The sequence below is a fragment of the Benincasa hispida genome, chromosome 7 (assembly GCF_009727055.1).
Source record: "Benincasa hispida cultivar B227 chromosome 7, ASM972705v1, whole genome shotgun sequence".
Lineage (NCBI taxonomy): Eukaryota > Viridiplantae > Streptophyta > Magnoliopsida > Cucurbitales > Cucurbitaceae > Benincasa > Benincasa hispida.
The window spans coordinates 31,757,674-31,779,310 of record NC_052355.1 but is presented as its reverse complement, the minus strand read 5'-3'; the positions used below and the strand labels follow the sequence as shown (position 1 = coordinate 31,779,310).

At 36.4% G+C, this 21,637-nt stretch overlaps 2 protein-coding genes across 2 annotated transcripts; one reads left to right on the top strand and one right to left on the bottom strand.

The window, feature by feature from the left end:
- The first annotated feature begins 67 nt into the window (after positions 1–67).
- LOC120081792 (glutathione S-transferase DHAR2) lies at positions 68–11,210 on the top strand. Its single transcript, XM_039036961.1, has 6 exons — positions 68–266; positions 359–449; positions 554–697; positions 9,940–10,057; positions 10,141–10,281; positions 10,845–11,210. The coding sequence occupies exons 1-6, from the start codon at positions 209–211 to the stop codon at positions 10,932–10,934; spliced, it is 642 nt and encodes a 213-aa protein (XP_038892889.1). The 5' UTR covers positions 68–208; the 3' UTR covers positions 10,935–11,210.
- A 6,654-nt stretch (positions 11,211–17,864) lies between these two features.
- On the bottom strand, positions 17,865–18,696 carry LOC120081903. Its single transcript, XM_039037082.1, has 3 exons — positions 18,537–18,696; positions 18,306–18,411; positions 17,865–18,178 (listed from the first exon to the last, which is right to left on the bottom strand). Exons 1-3 carry the CDS (start codon positions 18,567–18,569, stop codon positions 18,039–18,041), a joined length of 279 nt encoding a protein of 92 aa, XP_038893010.1. The 5' UTR covers positions 18,570–18,696; the 3' UTR covers positions 17,865–18,038.
- Positions 18,697–21,637: the final 2,941 nt, after the last annotated feature.

Sequence of the window (21,637 nt, the reverse complement as noted above, 5' to 3'; positions counted from 1 at the left end):
TTTAATTTCATTTTTTTCATTTGAAAATTTTTAAGGCATGATCAACGCAAAAAATGATTATCATTATCAAATGGGTAATTGCTGGAAATTTTCCCCCACCCGTAAAGAGGGCACAGAACTTCAATATATACCCATATTCGCTTAATCGCCATTCACGTCCAAATTTCTTCTTCAGCAATTCCCAGATTTAAATATTCTGATAACGAAAATGGTTCTCGAACTTGCGGTCAAGGCTGCCACTGGTGCACCTGATGTGCTTGGGGACTGTATGTTCTTCTTTCTCCTCCCTCTCATCTTTAGAAATTTGTTTCATTTTTTTGCAATTTTGCGTTTGAGGGTTTGTTTTCTTCTCTTGCAGGCCCTTTCTGCCAGAGGGTTATCTTAACTTTGGAGGCGAAGAAAGTTCCTTATAAATTGCTTCTCGTCAATCTGTCCGACAAACCCAGTTGGTAATATCTCGAAATTTGGCTTGTATTTGCCATTTGGATTGCAGCTGGAGAAAGAGGGTGTTAAGCAAATGTGGTTGTGTGTGAATTGTTGATGATTTTGGCAGGTTATTGGAAGTGAGCCCAGAAGGGAAGGTTCCGCTGGCGAAGTTTGATGACAAATGGGTTCCTGATTCTGATGTCATCGTGGGGATTCTTGAGGAGAAGTATCCAGAGCCTTCTCTTGTTACTCCTCCTGAATTTTCTTCTGTGTAAGCCTTTTTGTTTATCTTTAACCCTTTTCTGATTTGATCATTTGTTCCATGTCTGAGGATGTTTTAATGTATGAAGTTTATGCCTTCTGTGTGTTGTGTTTGCTGTTTTCTGTGCTTTTATGTTGACAACTGTTTTCAACTGTTCATATTTGAAGTTTTTGTTTGTTGAGTTGTGATAATTCCTGTGGGGCAGGATGATTGTTACTTTGTGTTTGTGTTTGTTTGATGTGTCCATTTTTCTTATGTCTCACTGCCTTCTAGTTTTACCTTTCTGTCTGGTCCCGTCTTGTTGTAGTGAAGTTGAATTTGTCTTGTGATTTGTGGAAACCATGTTTCTTTTCTTTTCCTATGGAGTCACTGTTGGGTAGTTGGTTTTTCAAAACTAGAATTTCATTGATAGAAACATTATTTACAGAGGATTCCAAGGATTGAAAGAGAATATGTAAAAAATCACGTGGGAAACCATGGAGGAAACGTGTGCCAAAACACCAAACTCGAAAGCATTTCCTTATCACCACCTGGTCTCTTTTGATCCAATTGTTTCTTTCATCCAATTATTCAAAACAATAGTCTTCATTTCAGAGGCACTTAAGTGTTTTTTATTGGGAGGGCATGATTGTATTACATTAAGGCATTAGATATGTTCAAGATCTGGATATCCATTACCAAAATGAGGCTGAGCTCGGTAGCATGAGCTTGTTACCTCTAGCAGAGGGGCAAATTATAAATAAAAATGGGGAATTGATCCAAAGATATATAGCAGAAAAGCCCCATAAAGAGATACAAGATGTACCAAAGGGAACACCAAGTAAAAGATAAGTAAAAGATATAGATACAACAAAAACCAACGGGGAGGGGGACAACAAAAAGGAGAGAAAACAGAAAGATGTAACCTGGATTGACAATGCAAGATCCCCCCCAATCTTTGATTACAAACAAAAGGGCAAACCCAAACAAAACAACAATTCAAAGAACATCAATCATATACAACCTAATATGAGAAGAAAAAAGCAATCGAAATGCACCACAGATGACTCTATAAGCAATCAAAACAATAACCACGTCTGGTTGAAACCGAGTTGGAGAAAACAACCATTTGATGAAGGGAGAGCACCGAGCTTGCAAGGGATCAAGCTGATATTGACCCCTCTCTAAGCAACGATGTAGCTTTTTTCTCATAAGAGATCGAGCATTTCGAGTTCCGGATTTCTTTTGCTACACCAAATGCTTGTTGTTCTTTTTCTTTTTGGGGATAGCCATAATACATAGTTCCCTGTCTCTGAACCAAGGAGCCAATGCAATTAAATGAGGTCCTGGATTGAAGGCTTATCTATTGGAGGAGGGATGAAATCATACCATTGTGCTTCAGGAGGCTCATAAATGGAAGATGAATAAGGAGAGTCTGGCGGAGTAGGAATGGGGCTGGAAAGGTCATTTTCTGTATCAGCATCAAAAGGCAAAGCCACAATGGCTGCAGAATGCTGAACTCCAGGGTGAAATTTATCTTTAGTTGGTTGTATGGTTGCAAAATGCTTCGGGTTTGTCAAAGGTGCAGAAAAGGCTGGGGAAAGAGGAAAGTTCTGTAAAAGAGGAAGGAAGAGATTGTGTGTGTAAGGGAGGTTGTGTGGGAGAAAGGAATGATGGGACCAAAAGAAATAGAATTTATGAAGAGCTGTCAGGGAAAATAGATAAGGATGGATGGGAAATGTCATAATTTTTGGGAGTCTCCTTGGGCGGAAAATCAGGCAAAGAAGGAGGCTGATTGGTAGTTTTTTGGGATGATAAAGCAGTTTGGATGGTCTGAAAACCTGGGTTAGTTGCAGACGAAAATGAGTCTTTTTGGAAATATAATTTGACTAATGGGACTGGGATTTTCTATTGATTTGTACAACTTTCAAATGGAGGGGTTGTGTGAGTGTCCTTGTGTAAGAACCCTTCAATCCTGCAAAAGAAATTCCTGCAACAGCCACAAATCTCCCAAGAAGAGAGCCTCACTCTGATAATTTTATTTATATACCTCTTGAGGAAAGAAACATTACAAGCAAGATGGAAAATAGAAAAGCAGAAAATTGACAAAACAACTCTAGCATATCAGAGGGCTGGATCCTCCCTTAGCAATTCTTGCCTAACCAAATCCGAGGTACCCTCCCTTCCCCCACAACATTCCTTTTAAAACTGTTATCCCCCCTTTCAATTGGTCCCCACATCTAACCACTTTCTAACAAAATTCTCATTAATCCCCCATTTCTTCTATAATTACTTTCTTACCCCTTCGTTTATATGTATTTATAATTGGTGGTCTTACAATACCCCCTTTTTTCAGTCACCTTGTCCTCAAGGTGTAATTGAGGATATTGTTGCTTCATTCCTTTCATGCTTTCCCATGTGGCCTCACTCTCCGGGTAGTTATTCCATTTTATTAACCATTCTTCCCTCATCATTTCAGTATTCCATCGTAGAATTTCTTGGTATCATCTGCAGCTCGAAATCATTCGAAAGGTCAAGTGACTGAGTTTGTACTTGCACCCATTGCCCAATGCATTTTTTTAGTTGTGAAACATGAAAAACAGTATGGATTTTCGCCCCTTCTGGTAGTTCCAATCGATAAGCCACTATTCCTACTCTTTCTAATACTCGGTATGGACCAAAGAACCTCGGAACAAATTTCTCACATCGTCGTCTAGCTAATGTTCATTGTCTGTATGGTCTGAGTTTGAGGAATACTAAATCTCCCACATCATACTGTATTTCTCTCCTATGTTGATCTGCATACCTCTTCATCCTTTCTTGGGTTAAATGTAAATGTTCTTTCAAGGCTACTAGGGCTTTATCTCTCTCAATCAATTGTTGTTCCAAGGGGTCATTGGTTTTTTTCCGGTCACCATAAAAGATTAGAGGTGGAACAGGTCTCCCAAAGACTGCCGTATACGGGGTCATATTAATTGAAGAATGGAAAGTAGTGTTGTACCAATATTCGGCCCAAGGGATAGAATGGTACCATTGTTTGGGTTGCTCATTGCAAAAACATCTGAGGTATGTTTCTAGACAACGGTTAACTCGCTCCATCTGCCCGTCTGTTTGAGGGTGAAAAGCTGTACTCCTTTTTAATGCCACATTGTGTACTCTGCATATTTCAACCCAAAAACTACTAATGAAAATCTTGTCTCTATCCAATACAATTGATCGAGGAAACTAGTGGTGGTGAACTACCTCCCAAATGAATACTTCAGCTATGCTTTTTGTTGTGAACAGGTGGCTTATAGGGATGAAGTGACTAGACTTGGTTAGCCTGTCGACAACTACAATCAGCATATCTTTCCCTTGAGATTTAGGTAATCCCTTTATGAAATCCATGGTAATATCTTCCCACACCCTATCCAGAATGGGTAATGGTTGCAACAACCCTGCTGGAACTAAGGGACTCTGTTTTATATTTTTGGCATACCAAGCATTCCGACACGTACCTCTTGACATCTTCCTTCATGCTCTTCCAGTATAATTCTCCTGACAAACGCTTATACATGTGCAAGAAACCTGAGTGTCCTCCCATTACCGAGTCATGGAATGTGGATAATAAGGTTGGTATATAAGTAAAGGCTTTAGATATGACTAATCTCCTCTTGTAAAACAAGATTCCTTGTGATAAGGAAAACTTCTTAATACTCGATGGGTCTTTTTCTAGCTGTTTTTGGACTTTTTTAGCTCTTCATCCATTTCCACTTCCTGTTGCACAACTTGAGCAATGAGTAGCGAGGGGACAACTAGGGTGGTCAATTCCACCGTGGCTGGCATGCGAGAGAGGGCGTCGACTGCTTTATTGTTCAGCCTCGGTTGATATATGATCTTGAAATCATAGCCTAGTAGCTTAGTCAACCATCTTTGATATTGTGGTTGTATTTCCCTCTGTTCTACCAAGAACTTGAGTGCCTTTTGATTCGAGTACACCGTGAATTTGCGTCCAAATAAGGTCTCCATTTTTGAATCGATAGGACCACAACCATCAATTCCCCTTCATATATGGATTTCCCTTGTGCTCGCACTCATAACGCTTGACTAAAGTAGGCTATGGGTCTATTCTCCTGCATCAGCACAACTCCCAAGCCCAAACCTGAAGCATCTGTCTCGATGGTGAATGGTAAGGCTAATACGGGTAATGTCACCATTGCTGTTTTCAGCTCCTCGAATGCGTCCGTGGTTGCGCCAGTCCATTTGAAGGAATCTTTCTGTAATAATTTTGTTAAGGGTGTTGCCATATTCCCATAACTTTTGAAAAATCTTCGGTAGTAACCAGTCAGCCCCAAAAATCCCCTTAATTAGTGAGATTCCTTGGAGTAGGCCACTGCAGCATTGCTCGGATTTTCTCCCCATCTGCTTTTACCCCTTCCGCTGAGATCCAACGGCCTAAGTATTGGATCCTTCTTTGCCCAAATTGGCATTTCTTCTAGTTGGCATGTAGGTGATTATCTTGCAAAACATTCATCACCGTTCCCAAATGTTTAATGTGAGTGTCTTCATCAGAACTATAGACGAGAGTATCATTAAAAAAACCAGTACGCACTTTCTCAAGAACGGTCGAAATATTTGATTCATCAAGGCTTGGAATGTTGAGGGAGCATTGGTCAACCTGAATAGCATCACCAAGAACTCATAATGCCCTTCGTGAGTTCGGAAAGCTGTTTTCTCCACATTTGGTTCGTGTATTCTTATCTGATGATATCCGGATTTCAGATCTAGCTTGGAGAATATTATCGATCCATGGATCTCGTCCAAAAGTTCCTCGATCATGGGGATGGGATATTTATCAGCTATGGTAATTTGATTCAGCCGCCGATAATCCACACTAAATCTCCATCCTCCATCTTTCTTTTTGACTAATAGGACAAGGCTAGAGTAAGGGCTATGGCTGGGGCGTATGAGTCCTGCAGTTAACATCTCGTTTACCAAGGTCTCTATCTTGTTTTTTGGATCATAACTATACCGATATGGTCTTACATTAATTGGAACTTCTCCTTCCTTAGTCATTATCCATTGATCCATGGCTCTTTTGGGCTGGAGAGATGTTGGTGGTTCAAAAATGTTCTGAAATTCCTCCAATAACTCTTGGACGTCACTTGTTAGTTATGTTTCTTCCTCTTTTTTTGTTTTGATTATCAGTTCTTCCAAGGGCTCGGGTTCAAGAGGCTGCAATTCTACCACGAAGCCTAAATCATCCTTTTCCTATGTTTGGGTTAGTGCCTTAAGCGAAACTTCTTGTGCTGTCAAGGTGGGGTCTCCTTTAAGAACGATTCGCTGATCCCCTGTTGTGAATGTCATCGTGAACGTGGGCCAGTGAACTTCTATATAACCCATATTACATAGTCAAATCATTCCCAAAATCACATCCACTCTCCCTAACTCCAATGGAAGGAAATCTTCTGTGATTGTTAACTCTAGTAATACCACCACTACAGCTTTACAAATTCCCTTGCCTCTGATCGCCTCTCCGTTGCCTACCACGACACCATAATTAGTCGTCTCCGTTAGAGAAAGGTTTAATTCGTGGACTAACTTTTGATGTATGAAGTTGTGGGTGGCTCCACAATTGATCATGATTACGACCTCTCGCCCTGCTAGTGTACCTTTGAGTTTCATCGTTCCCTTCCCTGATAAGCCCAAGATTGACCGTAAAGCGATTTCGATGTTCTCGGCTACTTCCAGCGCATTGACTTTGGTTGTTACAGCCACTTCTTCCCCCACTTCCTCCTTTGCGTCCTCTTCTTCTTGGAATATCATCAGGTTCATCGCTTGTGACTGTTTGGTTTTGCACTGATGCCTTGGAGGATACCTTTCATCACAACGAAAACATAAGCTCTTCTCCCTTCCTTTCTTGGCCTCTGCCTATGTGAATCTTCGAAATGTCCTCTCCCGCCTCACCATTTCACCTTTTTTTGGTAATACCGCGCTTTTGAAATTATTTCTCCGTTGGACCTCCAGTTGTCTTTGGGTTAACGAGGGTGGATGACTCCTTTTGGGCCGTCGCTTGGGCCGAGCCCGATACCCCTTTTACTGTTTGTAGGGCAACGTTTCAATCACTAATCGCTTGGGCCTCTTTCATGCACGCATCTAGCCCAATCGGATGTCGACTAATTACCTCTGCTCTAATCTCGAATTTTAGTCTATTAAGGAATGTCTCCTCCAACACTTCTCAAGTTGTCTCCAGTATCGGCGTGACAAACATCTCGAACTCCTTTCGATATTCTTCATAAGTTCTTTCCTGCTTGATTCGAAGTAATCGGGAGAGGAGCGTACCTTTTTGGCTGGGTCGGAAGCGTTCGAACATCCGGTGTTTCAGTTCGTCCCACGTCTGGATAGGTCTTCGATTATGGACCCATCTGAACCAATTTACCGTTTCCGTTGAGAAGGCAATGATCGCCACCTTCATTTTCTCTTCATCCGTTAGTTCATGAATCTCGAAGAAATGCTCAGCTCTGTAAATCCAAGAATCCGAATGTTCTCCAGCAAAAGTGGGCATCTCGAGCCTCTTGTATTTACTTCGGTCAACCGTTCCTCCAGCTGCTTGAGGCTGGGAACTCTCTCCTTCCTCTCCTCCTTTAGTGGTTTTTGTTTTTTGAGAGCCTGTTGTAAGGACCAAACCTTCTTTTTCTCGTGTTTCAGCTAAGTACTGCACGGTCGCCATGATCTTCTCCAAGATTTTCTTCATTTCGTTCACCCCTTCTCATAACTCGGCTATACTCTTTGAGTGTCCTTCCACTTTCTCGTCCATCTCCTTCTTCTTCCTGCTCGTCTTTCCTAGAGCTGACCGGCTCTGATACCAATTTGTAAGAACCCTTCAATCCTGCAAAAGAAATTCCTACAACAGCCACAAATCTCCCAAGAACCTCTGATGATTTTATTTATATACCTCTTGAGGAAAGAAACATTACAAGCAAGATGGAAAATAGAAAAGCAGAAAATTGACAAAACAACTCCAGCATACCAGAGGGCTGGATCCTCCTTTAGCAATTCTTGCCTAACCAAATCCGAGATACCTTCCCTTCCCCCACAACATTCCTTTTAAAACCGTTATCCTCCCCTTCAATTGGTCCCACATCTAACCACTTTCTAACAAAATTCTCATTAATCCCCCATTTCTTCTATAATTACTTTCTTACCCCTTCGTTCATATGTATTTATAATTGGTGGCCTTACACCTTGTTCACCAAAATCGAATTATTTTCCGGTGGGAATTCTTGAGTTGGAAGCAGATAACTCCGGGCATTGTTGATCAATCTCTGGTTTCTTCTCCGACAGATTAGCAGTTGAGGAATTTTCCCTTGAACAGCTGCTATGTAGCCTATGTAAGGGCTTGCTTCGGAAAAAGGGTCGATTTGAACATTCAGCAATAATGTTGAAGTGGAGGGGAGATGAATGTTGGTTGGAAGAAAACCATTTTTGTTCTTTTTTACCTTTAAACAAATTGCCATCATGTCCATTCTTGCCAAAGTCTTCTTTGATGTCTCAACGTGTCCTCCGATAGATCTCCAATAAACTTGAATGTATCATAAGACCAGTGATCAATAGGTAAGTTATGGATCTTTATCCAACCCCCATAAGAGGGTAGCTTCACCTCCCTGCAAAAAGCCTCAGTACTCCACTGTTCAAATTTTAACTTTGATTTTCCAACTTGGAACCAACCTTTGATGTACCAAAGTGTTTGGCCTTGTTCTTTGTTTTCTACAGCAAGGATGGCTTTGTTTGGTTGGGAGGGACTAATCGATCCGAAGTAGGTGACCTCTCTTCAGCTTTTTCGGGGTAAAAAGTTGCTAGCTCAAATGAAGAGAGAGGAGGATCCTTTTTTGTGGCTTCTGTTGGAAAGGTGTGAGGGAGGTCATTAGTGGCCAAAAGAGAGTTTTTTTTTAAAGCTTCTTTGTAAGATACCTTGGTATTAATGACGGAGGAAATCTTGAAGGATTGAGAACACCTCTCACCTGAAATCACCATGTTTTGGAGTAACATAAAAGGGTTTTGAGAAAAAAAAGTTTATGTACTGTAAAATGCTTTGTGAAAATGTACTTGTAAAGTGTTTTTTGGCTTACAGACACCCAAATTCTCGAGTTTGAATAGGGTCGGGTCAACATTCCACTCTCAATGGTAGGTGTTCATTTGATTTTGTAAGTGATTGATGGGAAAGAACTAAAGTGTAAAGCTAAAGAGTACTTTTATTAAAATTGTTATATCATTTTATGAGTTATGGTAAATTTAATTATATCAACACTTTGACACTCCCTTCACTTGTGGGCTTGAAAATTTGAAAACCCAACATATGGAAATCAATATTAATTGTGGATGACATTAGAGGGGTCCGAACATAGAACTTCCTGCTTTGATACCATGTTATACCACCGATTGGCTTGGAAGCTTAAGCTGATGAGTCATGGTAAATTTAAGATATCTAACTCTTTAACCCAAAACCGAACATTTAAGTAATTTGTTATTAAACGCTTAGGTCCCGTTTGGTAACCATTTTGTTTTTTGTTTTTGTTTTTAATTTTGAAAATTAAGCCTATGGACACTACCACCAAATTTCTTTTTTTGTTATCTGCTTTTCACTAATGGTTTAAAAAACAAACCAAATTTTGAGAACTAAAAAAAATAGCTTTTCTAAAAGTTGTTTTTGTTTTCGAAATTTGGCTAAGAATTCAACCATTGTACTTAAGAAAGATGCAAATCATTGTAAGAAATGTGAATGAAATAGGCTTAATCTTCAAAAACAAAAACAAAATACCAAATAGTTACCAAACGAGGTCTGAGTAAGTAAAATACTATTGCTAAGAGCACTTTTTTTTAAACCACTCCAAAAACACCTCTAAATTCAAACGGTTTTGGATGAATAATTAACATCATGAATCCTATTTTGATTTTCCCGAATTCTTTATTTCTCTACGTTTTAATCAATAAAGAAAGAGTGAATTTATTCTACTATTGACATGCCATGTCATGGAACAAGAATTTACTGCATGATTAGGACATGTTCCCATGTTGAGATTGAACTTATAACGATGGTTGAAATAAACTCGTGATCTATGTATGTGTTTTGCTTGAATTTGTACTCTTTATATTATTTGTCTCGTCAATAGTATCGCCTAATTCAGTACTCCGAATGTGGTATTTGCAAGATTGTAATTGTGAAGGCTTTCCTCAACTAAATCACAAATTATGCTTTTGTTCTGAAAGAAATTGTCCTCTCCTTTGGCTAATAGGGGATCAAAGCTATTTGGTGCTTTTGTAAAATTCTTGAAAAGCAAGGACCCAAATGATGGTTCAGAGCAGGCTTTCCTTGAAGAGTTGAAGGCGCTCGATGATCATCTTAAGGCTCGTGTATGTATGTGTAATATGTGGAACAACTATTGTAAAGTGTGTATCATTTTATCCTCTTTTAAGGCATTTTCACATGGTGCCAGGGTCCTTATGTCGCTGGAGAGAAGGTAACTGCTGTTGATTTGAGTCTGGCACCAAAGTTGTACCATATTGATGTTACTCTTGACCATTTTAAGAAGTGGTCTATCCCCAAAGACTTAGCCAGTTTAATCTCCTACAAAGAGGTACGATTTTGTCGCACAACCGCTACATAACTTGTGACTTTTAATTCATTTACATCCTTTAAAGCCAGTATCAGATTTATATTGGTTATTAGTTTTGTTTATTCACTCTTTGCTTAGACTTTGCTAGCTTCTTAGATTGCCTGCAGTTTGAAACCTATTATGCAGGTTGGTTTCTGCTCAACTTTTTTTTTTTGAAACGAAAACGAACTTTTCATTAATAAGACTAATGCTCCATATACAAAGTTCCAAATTCAAGAATACAAAATTATAATAAGCAGGTTTCTGCTCAACTAAACTCAAACCTGCAGTAATGGGGTGTGTCTAATTGATGGAGGATCAATAGGATAAGCTTTGTTATTCTATAGTTTAGTTTGCCATGCACAAATCAAATTTAATCCTAATGAGGGGGATGTGAGTTCATCTAATTACTTAGAGTTCGAGATTATCGGTATCGATAATTGTTCAATCCTAATTGGGTGGGGGGAACCAGTTTCGGGGTGAAAAAGAATGCAATAGATGCATTGGCTAATGAACTTTTTGTGGTGGGATTGTGGATTTTGCAGTTGCTTTTTGCTCAAGAATCTTTCGTGAAGACGAAAGCTGCCCCCAAATATGTAATTGCTGGATGGGAGCGCAAATTGAATTCTGCATGAATCCAGAGATGTTTTCATCCCAAGTTATGAATTAATTGGGGGATTTAATCCTGAGAATGTAGTTGTGGTTGCTTGCTATCTTCCTATGTCTCAATAAATAGTGTATTTTTCGTGTGTGCCCCAATGGAACAGTGTAATATCACTATGCTTCATCTTTAAGAATGCCTATGTTTTATTCGTGTTAGTTTTCAAGTTTTGATGAAATTTAAATGTTATAACACAGTCTTTAATGGTCAAACATTTATCATTTATGGACATTAAGAATATTGGGATGAAGTGGGAATATAGGGTGGTGATGGTAATGGATTTTTTTTTGTTCTTTTGAGAATTACTTAGATGTGTTGTTTGTGCTGCACTTATTTGTTTGTCGTTTAAGCCATTGTCTAATATAAATTATCATGTGTCAATTTCTTTTAAACGATTTATTATTATTATTTGTGTATGAAAGAGAAGCATGGAATTAAATGCACTCTGGGTTGTACCTAAATATTGATTTCTTTTTTTTTCCCCTCCCCTTTTGCTTCATTTCTAGTCCATACCTAAAGAACGGTAGATTCCTACAGCAGAGCAAAAAATCATCCCTGGAAGTATAACATATATTTATATATATATTAATAAGAAAAAATAAAGTAATATAAGTAACCATAAATTTACATAATTAATGACAAAAACTTCACTATTTCAAAAATGGCTTGATGGTAAGATCTTAAAATTATTCAATAAAACATAGAACAACAAAATGTTACTATAGTTAAGGTAAATTGTACTAATAATTCTTGTTTTAATTAAAATATATCAATGGGATTTTTTTCTCAATAAGAATAAAACAGAAAGAATTATAAGTAAAAAAAACAAACAATATTAAAGGTTATCCATATATATTTGATAACTTGTAGAAATCGAAGTTATTGTAACTCTTTATTTAGAACCATTATTATTATTATTATTATTATTATTATTATTATTATTATTATTATTATTATTANTTATTATTATTATTATTTTTATTATTATTATTATTATTATTATTATTATTATTTTTTATAGAAAATGCATCAACTTAAAGATGAAATCACGTAAAAAAGGAAAGGCTCCATGTTCAAGTATTTACAAAACATAAACTCCTGAAAATTATCAATCTAACATCTTTGAATGTAGGATTTTGATAAAAAGAAGTTGAAAATTTGCAAAGTTAAAGCTGTAGTCGTTGGATGCATAAAAGAAGCTCAAATCAACCCCAACTTGAAGGCACAAAGAACCATGCATTGGAAGAATCATGAAGAAAGGAAACGATACACACATGGTGGTGGCAGTCAAATCAAAATGCAAATTGGTAGCTGATTTAAGATAGTCACGGTAGAGCCAATGAATCTATGACGCGTGCAGTCGGCATAGCAGGGCATGAAATTAAATGCAAAGGTGTCAGACAATCATTAGAATGAAGTAAAGAACATTCCTTTTGACACCTATAAATAGCCCAACGATTTCAATTTAAAGTGGTGGACCTTATGTTGAGAAATTGACTGAAGTTCTGCCAAAGTCTCTTCCCACTTTCTTCAACCTCTCGACTTGATCCTTGGAAAATTTTGAGTGAGAACTCAACATTTTTCTCTAATTAAGAGAATCATCATCCATCTCCACCACTAGTACAAAGGAGCAGTCAACCATTAGAGCCAAGGGAGTAAGAAATTGATCTTGACAGCTTAACATCTTCTATCTTTACATTTTTACTTTGTTTCACTTGAAATTGTATTTGAATATTGAGACCAAAAACTTTATATTTTAATATAAATCATGATTTCTACTTCTTATTGGTTCATGCTTTCATCTCCTTCCACCATAAGCAATTAAATTCTTAATAGGTTGGGAAGAATGAAGTAACATTCTCATGAATTATGTATAAGTTAAAGTTCATCTTGTTTAATGCATGCTTAATCTATTGCTTAAATCTATCTAATCAATCGGTTTAAGTAGAAATAGTCAACTACTCGAGACAATAAGTGGTTGTGGAACTCTTTAAACAAGAAAAGAAGTAATTTTATAGATAAAGTTAACCTTTTGTCCAAATTAACTCAAGCATGGTCCTAGAGATAGAGTTTATGTGGCTTAAAACAAAGAGGGGTAAGATTTTCATTATATAAATTAAGGACATGAACGGGATACTTGTGCATTACTTATTTAGACATTAATGAACCTTCTCAACCCTACTTCATCAACTGAATTCCTACATTCTTCAACACACGTTACTTTCATCTGTGTTGTAAACACTATATTATTCCACGCATCATCTTCACCGTTCACACTTTCCATGCATCACCATCATTATCACATTCAACGCATCACACTTACATAACGTTCCTTCATATTCACTTTCCTTCATTCCACCTTTAGCTTGTAATTAATTTATTATTTTAGTTATATAAACACATACTTCAACGCATTAATTTGATAAACTTGTATATGCATCCATCTTATTTAGTTATATAAACACATACTTCCTCCTATACTTTTTGAACGAATTTTTCATCTGTTCATCGATGAAATCATTGACCAGTTTACTGGTCAAGTCTAACACAAAATTATTCTGAATTAAGAAAGAAAAGAAAAATTAATTAGTATGGAAACCGATGCATATAGGGGTGTTAAAAAAATCCGGTAACCTGACCAACCCGGACTACCCAACCCAAACTGCAAGGGTTGGGTTGGGTTAGATTTTATTTTGGGTTGGGTTGGGTTAAAAATGTTAAAAAATATTAAATTCGGGTTGGGTCAAGGGTTACCCCATTTCAGGGTCGGGTCGACCCAACCCGCCCGAATATATATATATATATATAAAAGCTGTCTCTTATACACATCTAGATGTGTATAAGAGACAGGGTCAAGGGTTACCCCATTTTAGGGTCGGGCCGACCCGACCCGACCCCAATATATATATATATAAGAACGGAAAAAAATAGTCAAATTAAAAAAAAAAAAAAAACCAGTGACCCAACCCGGAAATTTTGGGTTGGGTTGGGTTGACCCTCCAAAAAAGAACGGGTTCATTATTAGCCAACCCGAATTTTTGGGTTGGTCCACAAAAAATCTTCTAACTCGGCCCAACCTGGACTATGTACACCCCTATATGCATAGATAATTTGTAAAACATAAATTGACCATCTTACCAATAATTGACCCTTAATAAGCTCTCGTGTTTCTATTGGTACCTCTCTCCATGATCCATAATGAACGGAAAAAGATTCTTGAACGTTGGTACCAATAGCATTGCTAAACCTCGTTGCATTGTTGCCAGTTGGTTTCTCCCATTCAGGGTCGACCTTGATAGGAATTCTCCCAAATTGTTGAACATATTTATCTAGATCAATATTTCGAGAGTATCCACGTCCAGCCCTGGTAGTCATACAACCAGACTCTGAAGAAGTTATACGTCGTTAGTTTAATGGAACATTAGTTTATATACAAATGTGGATCTAAAATTACCTGTATTATCTCCCACGAGGATGATATGCCAATATGCTCGGACTGTAAGTACTCCAGTATTGCCTTCTCATCCATATGACCTACCATTGTTCCTATGTAAACAATAATATATATGTTATACAACAATATGTAAGTTATGAAATGAAAAGGAAATAAGTGTGTAACCTACAACTTTCAAACTATTTATTAATGAACATTTGATAATAAAGCTAACAGACAACTTTCAAACTATTTATGTATAATAGAGCTAACAAAATCAGAATAAAAAAAACCAGTCCGGAGAAGGGAAAATCGGAGTTACCTATCCGACGAGGGGAAAATCAGGGATGAATGGAGGGGAGAAATCGAACACTCAAGGGGGATGGACGAATGAAATCAGCGGAGAGAAGAACGGACGGGAGAAATATCGGCAGAGAGAAGAACGGAGGGAAGAAATATTGACGGAGAGAAAACAGATGCGAACGAATATTGACGGAGAGAAAACAGATGCGAACGAAATCGAGAGGGGGAAGAAGAAGAATCAGGGATCACTATTTATATTTAACTTTTTTTTCGTCGGTTGTCTGCTAGACCGTCAGGATATAGTTGAGAACTACCGACGGTCATCCACTCACCGTCGGTGGAACTTTGAACTCCCGACGGTAGTCAGGTACAACCGTCGGTGAAAGTTCACCAAATTCTAAAAAGACTCGCAATCCCGACAGTGGTCTGATACAACCGTTAGCCAAAGTTCACCAAATTCCAAAAAGACTCTTCGAGTACCTGACGGTTGACTAACCACCATCGGTCGAAGTTCACCAAATTCTAAAAAGATGCGCAATCCTAACGGTGGTCTGATACAACCATCGATCAAAGTTCACCAAATTCCAAAAAGACTCTTCGAGTCTCCGATGGTTGACTACCACTATTGGGATATATTGGAACTCTTGACAGTCGCCTGACACAACCATCGACTGGAGTTCACCAGATTCTAAAAAGACTCGCAATCTCGACGGTGGTCTGATACAACTGTCGGCCAAAGTTCACCAAATTCCAAAAAGACTCTTCGAGTCCTTGACGGTTGACTAATCACCTTCAGCCAAAATTCAAATACTTGATGGTTGACTGAAGATCGTCAGGATATAGTTCATAACGGCTGACGATCAACCATACAACAGTTGGCCTATATTCACCAAATTTCAAAAGTCTCTTAGAATATCCAACGGTTACATGAAACCGTCGGGCTTGATTAGAAAATTTCGACGGTAGTCTTAGTACCGTTAGGATAACATAAAAGTTCCAGTAAATGGGTTTTGTATACTGCACACCTTGTCCAACGAATAATTGACCACCGTCGGACTTAAATAATAACTCCCAGCGGTTATTGCACACCGCTCCGCTGGGAGAGTAAAAAGCCGGACGATTGAATATAACCGTTGGGCAAAAGTGCAATAAGCCTGACGGCTTCTTAGGTGACCGTCGGGGAGTATTTAAAATCCCGATAGTTTTTCGTAGACCATTGGGATAAAAATTTATGCCGGCCCCTTATTTTTACCATCGGGAGAGGTTACAATCGCCGACGATGTTTTGATCATCGAGAAAAATATCTTTGAAAATAACCAAAATTCTTGTAGTGTAAATTTGCATTTGGACTTAATATTGGAAAACTTGTCGTAAATAGAACACTTTATTCGATCTTCATTATTCAACATTCTATGCAACAAGCAACGATATTAAATTTCAAATAATTAATGTCATTACAAATTTATTAAAAGTTGCAATAAAATATATATTGATGTGTGACTTAGTTGAGGTAAAATTGTACGAAAGATTTGCAATATAAAGAAATGGTCTGCAACATTTCCCTTTGTAAACCATACTTTTAAATTTTAATGAGATCCTTAATATTTGATTTGATCAATACTTTTGTCATGCTCATGAAATAATTCTAGATAATACAATGAGAAAAACTACACATATAGCAAAAATATTCCTTTAGTTGTTTGAATAATTGGGGTCTTTATATAGTTTGCTAAAGAATTGTTCTACAATACCATTTGACCAATTTTTAGTATGAAATTCTTTGGAGCTAGAACTGATGTTATGCATGATAATATACTTGAGATTGTAAGTCTCATACAACTTTTACTTTTTTCTTCTTCTTCTTTGAAGTATGGCTCCACTTGCTTTTAAGCGAATTAGAATAAAGGTGTTGATAAAATGTAAAAATGGAATAAGTTTGGTCAGATTAGTTATCATCCATTTTGAATATTCTAGGCTATTTGTTTGATTCCTATACCAATTTTCAAAAGATATATTCTAGTAAACTAACGACATTAACATGTGTTTGATTATGATTCTAGATAAATCCTAATAAACGAATAACGTTATAACCTCATTTAATTTAATTTCGATTGATTTTTATTTTGATTATTTTTCATGATAATTAATGGAACTTATTTTATTTCGTTTCATTTTCTAAACAAGATAGAACAATATCATTAATCAACATAACTTAAATATCATAGACGACAATCTAAATTCACGAATAGATTCTAGCAAACTTGAATTTAAATTATAAAAAGTCACATTCGATAGTTCTTAGAAAAAAAAAAGTTCATGATTTAGATGGCAAGAAAGCTACTTGTCCCCCTACATTATTTTGCTTCATTTATATTTCTTTATTGTCACATGAACATCAATAACTATTAAAGACAAATGTCGAGTCAAGCCCTATTTGCCCTTCAATTCAACAAATATTGGACGATAGGAGAAGAGTCTTATGTCACAATCTCAATTACTCTTCAAAATTTATCCAAAATTAAAAATTCATACGTTGTAAATGTATATTATTGTATAAAATTAAATAGTCAACATTGTCAAGGTCTAAAAACTAATCATTACTTGCCATATGGCATCACCGAACACGGCTGAATTACATAACTACCCTTATGTTTGACAAGAATGACAACATTACGGTACTACGAATATGAGAAAAAAAAATATTTATACTTTTCCCATTAATTAATTGCCATGAAACACACATTATTTAATTAATAACGTGGGCTCTAAAATAAAATAGGTTAAAATCTCCCTATATACTTTAAAGTTTGTAGGCCGTATACTTTTAATTGTCTAATTTTACTCAATGTAGTTCCAATAAGTTTTAAATTATTAATCCTCAATGATGGTTTATTCTTGACTCATAAATTTTTCGTTATTTATTAACATTTTTGCTATAAAATTTTAAAAACACACTCATGTAATATATTTCTTTTTATGAAAATTATTGTTATTATTTAACCACTTACAATAAAAATTAATTTTGATGGACTAAAGTTAAGATTTATTGAAAGTAACATAGAGACTAAAATCGGCCTAACTTCAAAGTATGGACTAAAATAATAATTTACCCAATATCATTTGATTATGTGTCAATAATGTTAAATAGAGAGAAAATGCACTATCATAAAAGTAAAAAGAAAATTCTATAAATGGTCTTATGCTAATATTTGTATGTGTATATATATATATATTCAATTTTTAACATGTGTCTACATAAAAAAAATTAACAAAAAAAGTAAATAAAAAAGTCATAATCAGTAGGTACTTGGATGCATGCATGTGCATAGATCAAATATTTAGCTAGTCATCACTATGTTTAGACATCATCCTTTGGATCAACTGCCTTGTCTCTTCTTCAGCCAATATTCTATCATTTCTTCCCATAGACTCTGAATAAGCTTCAAAGAACTCTCTATTTTCTTTCTCCAATTCCTTCCACACTGTAATAACAAAATGACTAATAATCACTAGATATAAATTCGAAATACGTTCATAATTTCCCTATTGTCGATGTTACATGAGCATCGTCAGAAATGGAAGAGAAGAGAAGAAAAAATGTGAACGAACCAGTGGAAGTGATTATGGGACTGATATTAGCGTGTTTGGAGAGAGCTTCGATGCACTCTTCTTTATTCATGTGAAAGATCAAGCACTTATCAATCAAGTGTTGCACCTATGAGCCAAAAGGAAATAATAAAGTTTTTTTTATATATGTTATAGAAATGGGATTAATCTAATGAAAAACCAAGAAAGAAATATTTAAAAAAAAAAAAAATGAAAGGGGAATGAATTAGTTACCATATGAATGTAAGCAGCAGAAGAATCAGCCATATTAAATCTTGTATTATATTATAAACAATCTAGGTCTTAAAAGGAAATAGATTCTATTATATAATGTATTTATAGATAGATTGAGTGAAGAGGGGATTTGATAACGCTACAGCGATGGGTAGCGATGGAAAGATGAAGGCGTTGTGTTATAAGAAATGGAGTGGTGGGGACAGCCAGTAGGAGAGTACCACGTGGGCGATGGGTGATAATTGGTGGAGAGGAGATTGAAGGGGATTCCTGAATGACCAATCATTTGTCTCGTTTTGAGAATTGGGAGTGAGCCTCCTTACCACGTGATTGGTGGGACCCATGGGATGTTAATTTCTCCGTATATTGACAAAAATACCCCCCATGGGCGGCCCAGCCCACGTACCAACCGCCGTTCTTTTCACTAACTCCAATTTTCTTGCTTACGCGTAAACCTAAGTTGATGTTTACCTACGTGTCCATAAATATATATATCCACCTGGCTATTTTCATTTTTACATAACAAAACTCTCTTTCTCTCTCTCTATATATATCAAAGATATGCATATGGATGAGTAAATAATTTAATATGATTTTTTATTTTATTTCATTTCAGTTGAGAGGTTTAAGAATTTTTTTAAATTAGGAATTAACTATTTAAATGAGTATTTATAACCATTTAAATGGAAATAAGGATTTATCAGTAATTAACCATTTAGATGAGGATTTAGAGGGGAAAACTAACTATTAATTGAATTTTTTATAAAAAAAATTCTATTGATTTTTTTATTAAAAAAATTAAATGGAAAATAATTATTTGTTGAAACCCAACCCTCGCAAATTCTTTGCATTGAATTTCCACCTTGATCCCCATGAAAAACGAAGGATTTGATGGGGATGAAAATCTCTACGTGAAGTTTACTTTAAAAAATCAGTCATTTTGTGAGAAATTGGAGTGTTGGATAATCACTCAAAAATGTTTTTCAAGTGTATTTTAATCAACTTTATCAAAAGTGTTTAAATAAATATGAGTTTTTTAAAAATATTTTTTCACAAGTCAATCCAAATAGATCTAAGTCTTTTTTTTTTTTTTTTCAATTTTTCTATTAATCACTAACTATCTGACATGACACCTATTTAAAAAAAAAATCTAAATTTTAAATTATAAAAGAATATAAATATTAAATTATTAATTTTTTTAAAAAAAATAAAACTTGTTTTGTAATTTTTTTCTTACTCTTCTTCTTTCTTGCTCCCTCCTTTATATTAGGGAAAATGCCACGTTGGAAGAGGTCAATAAGTCAAAAGTGCCAAATCCTCATAAGGAATGCCACGGCAAAATGAAAGGCCACGTATGAGAAAAGTGGTTAACATTTACAATTTGTTATAATTTGTTAAAAGATTCCTATTCCCTCTTTCTTTTTGTTATTGGCCACCTGTATTCTTTTTCATTATTCTTATTCTTTATTTTTTCAACCCCTAAATTAGGGCTCTCTGGATATTTAAAGGTCATGGCTGCCTCTCTATTCATCAAGTGAAAATATTCTGAGAAATTCCCTCAATTCAAAGCTGTAAATCCTTAGCTTGGTATCAGAGCTATCTAATGGCAAACGTCAATACGTTCGTTGGTCAAGAAACAACCAAATTCAACAATCAGCCGCTCAATCAGTTTCTGAATCGATAGCCAACACAAAGCTTGAAAAAGTTAATTACATGTTGTGTAAAACTCTTGCCTTACCTATTCTCTAGAGCTATAAGCTTGAAGGCCATTTATTTGGTAAGAATCCTTGTCCTCTCATATTTCTCCCTCCCGTGTCCGGTGATAACTTGACAATGACTAATGAGAATACTAATGGAGCTTTAAGCTCTCAACTTCTGTCTGATGACTCGGTTAGCACTTCTGTCGAATGAAGCATTAATCCTCAATATGAGGTATGGATTACGGTGGATCAGTTGTTGTTGGACTGGTTGTACAACTCTATGATGCATAAGGTAGCGGTTCAGCTGATGGGCTTTGACAATGCCAAAGACTTGTGGGAACCGATTTAGGAACTGTTTGGCATTCAATTGAAGGAAGAGGAAGATTATTTGCGCCAAGTTTTTCAACAAACAAGGAAGGGTAATTCCAAAATGAGTGAGTATTTACATATTATGAAGTCTCACTCTGATAACCTTGCACAGTCTGGAAGTCCCATGTCAACTAGGGCACTAATCTCGTAAGTCTTACTTGGCTTGGATGAGGAGTACAATCCTGTTGTAGTTAGGGTACAAGGTAAACCTAATATTTCTTGGCTTGATATGCAATCTAAATTACTTTTATATGAAAAACACTTGGAGCATTAAAGCTCTGTCAAACCCAACAGCTCCTTCAATTAGAGTGTGGCTGTGAATGTTGTGTTTAGTCGAGGTCATTTCAGATCCAAACCACCAAATACTCAAAATGTGAATCGTCCACCTTTTTTTAGTCAGTGCAGTGGATAGAATAATCAGTTCAATGGTCAGAATCATCACTTCAATGGAGGTAATAGAAATTGTGGACGAGGCGGAGACAGAGGTAACAACAGTCGTCCAATGTGTCAAGTGTGTGGTAAATTTGGCCACATAGCTTTGGTGTGCTATCATTGTTTTGACAAGGAGTTTTCTCATGAGAATAATCAGGGAAGAGGTCATAGTAACACGTCGAACTCAAACAGTCAGAATCCCACTGCCTTTGCTGTTACTTGATAACTGGCAAAAATGCCAGATATTACAAGCCTTTTATTTAGAATCATGAGAGCTAATAAGTAGAAAACGCGGTGATAATAATTAGAATTTGCAAAAAATTGAGTTTGTTGTCAATTAGCACCTAAATCCTTACTGGCCCCAATATTATGCGTTACTCCATGCCAAAGTGTCTATTTTTGTAGCTATCGTAGGAATCAAACGCATGCGTTTGAAATAAGCTATTGTAGACAAAAGCATGCGCTGAAGCCAGGTGATCGCAAAGACAAACGAATGAGCTAAGCAATCGCAGATGGTAATCACATGTGTCCAATGCATGGAAGTTGCGATAATCACATGTGTCTAATGCATGGGAATTGCGGTGACCAAATGGAGATTGT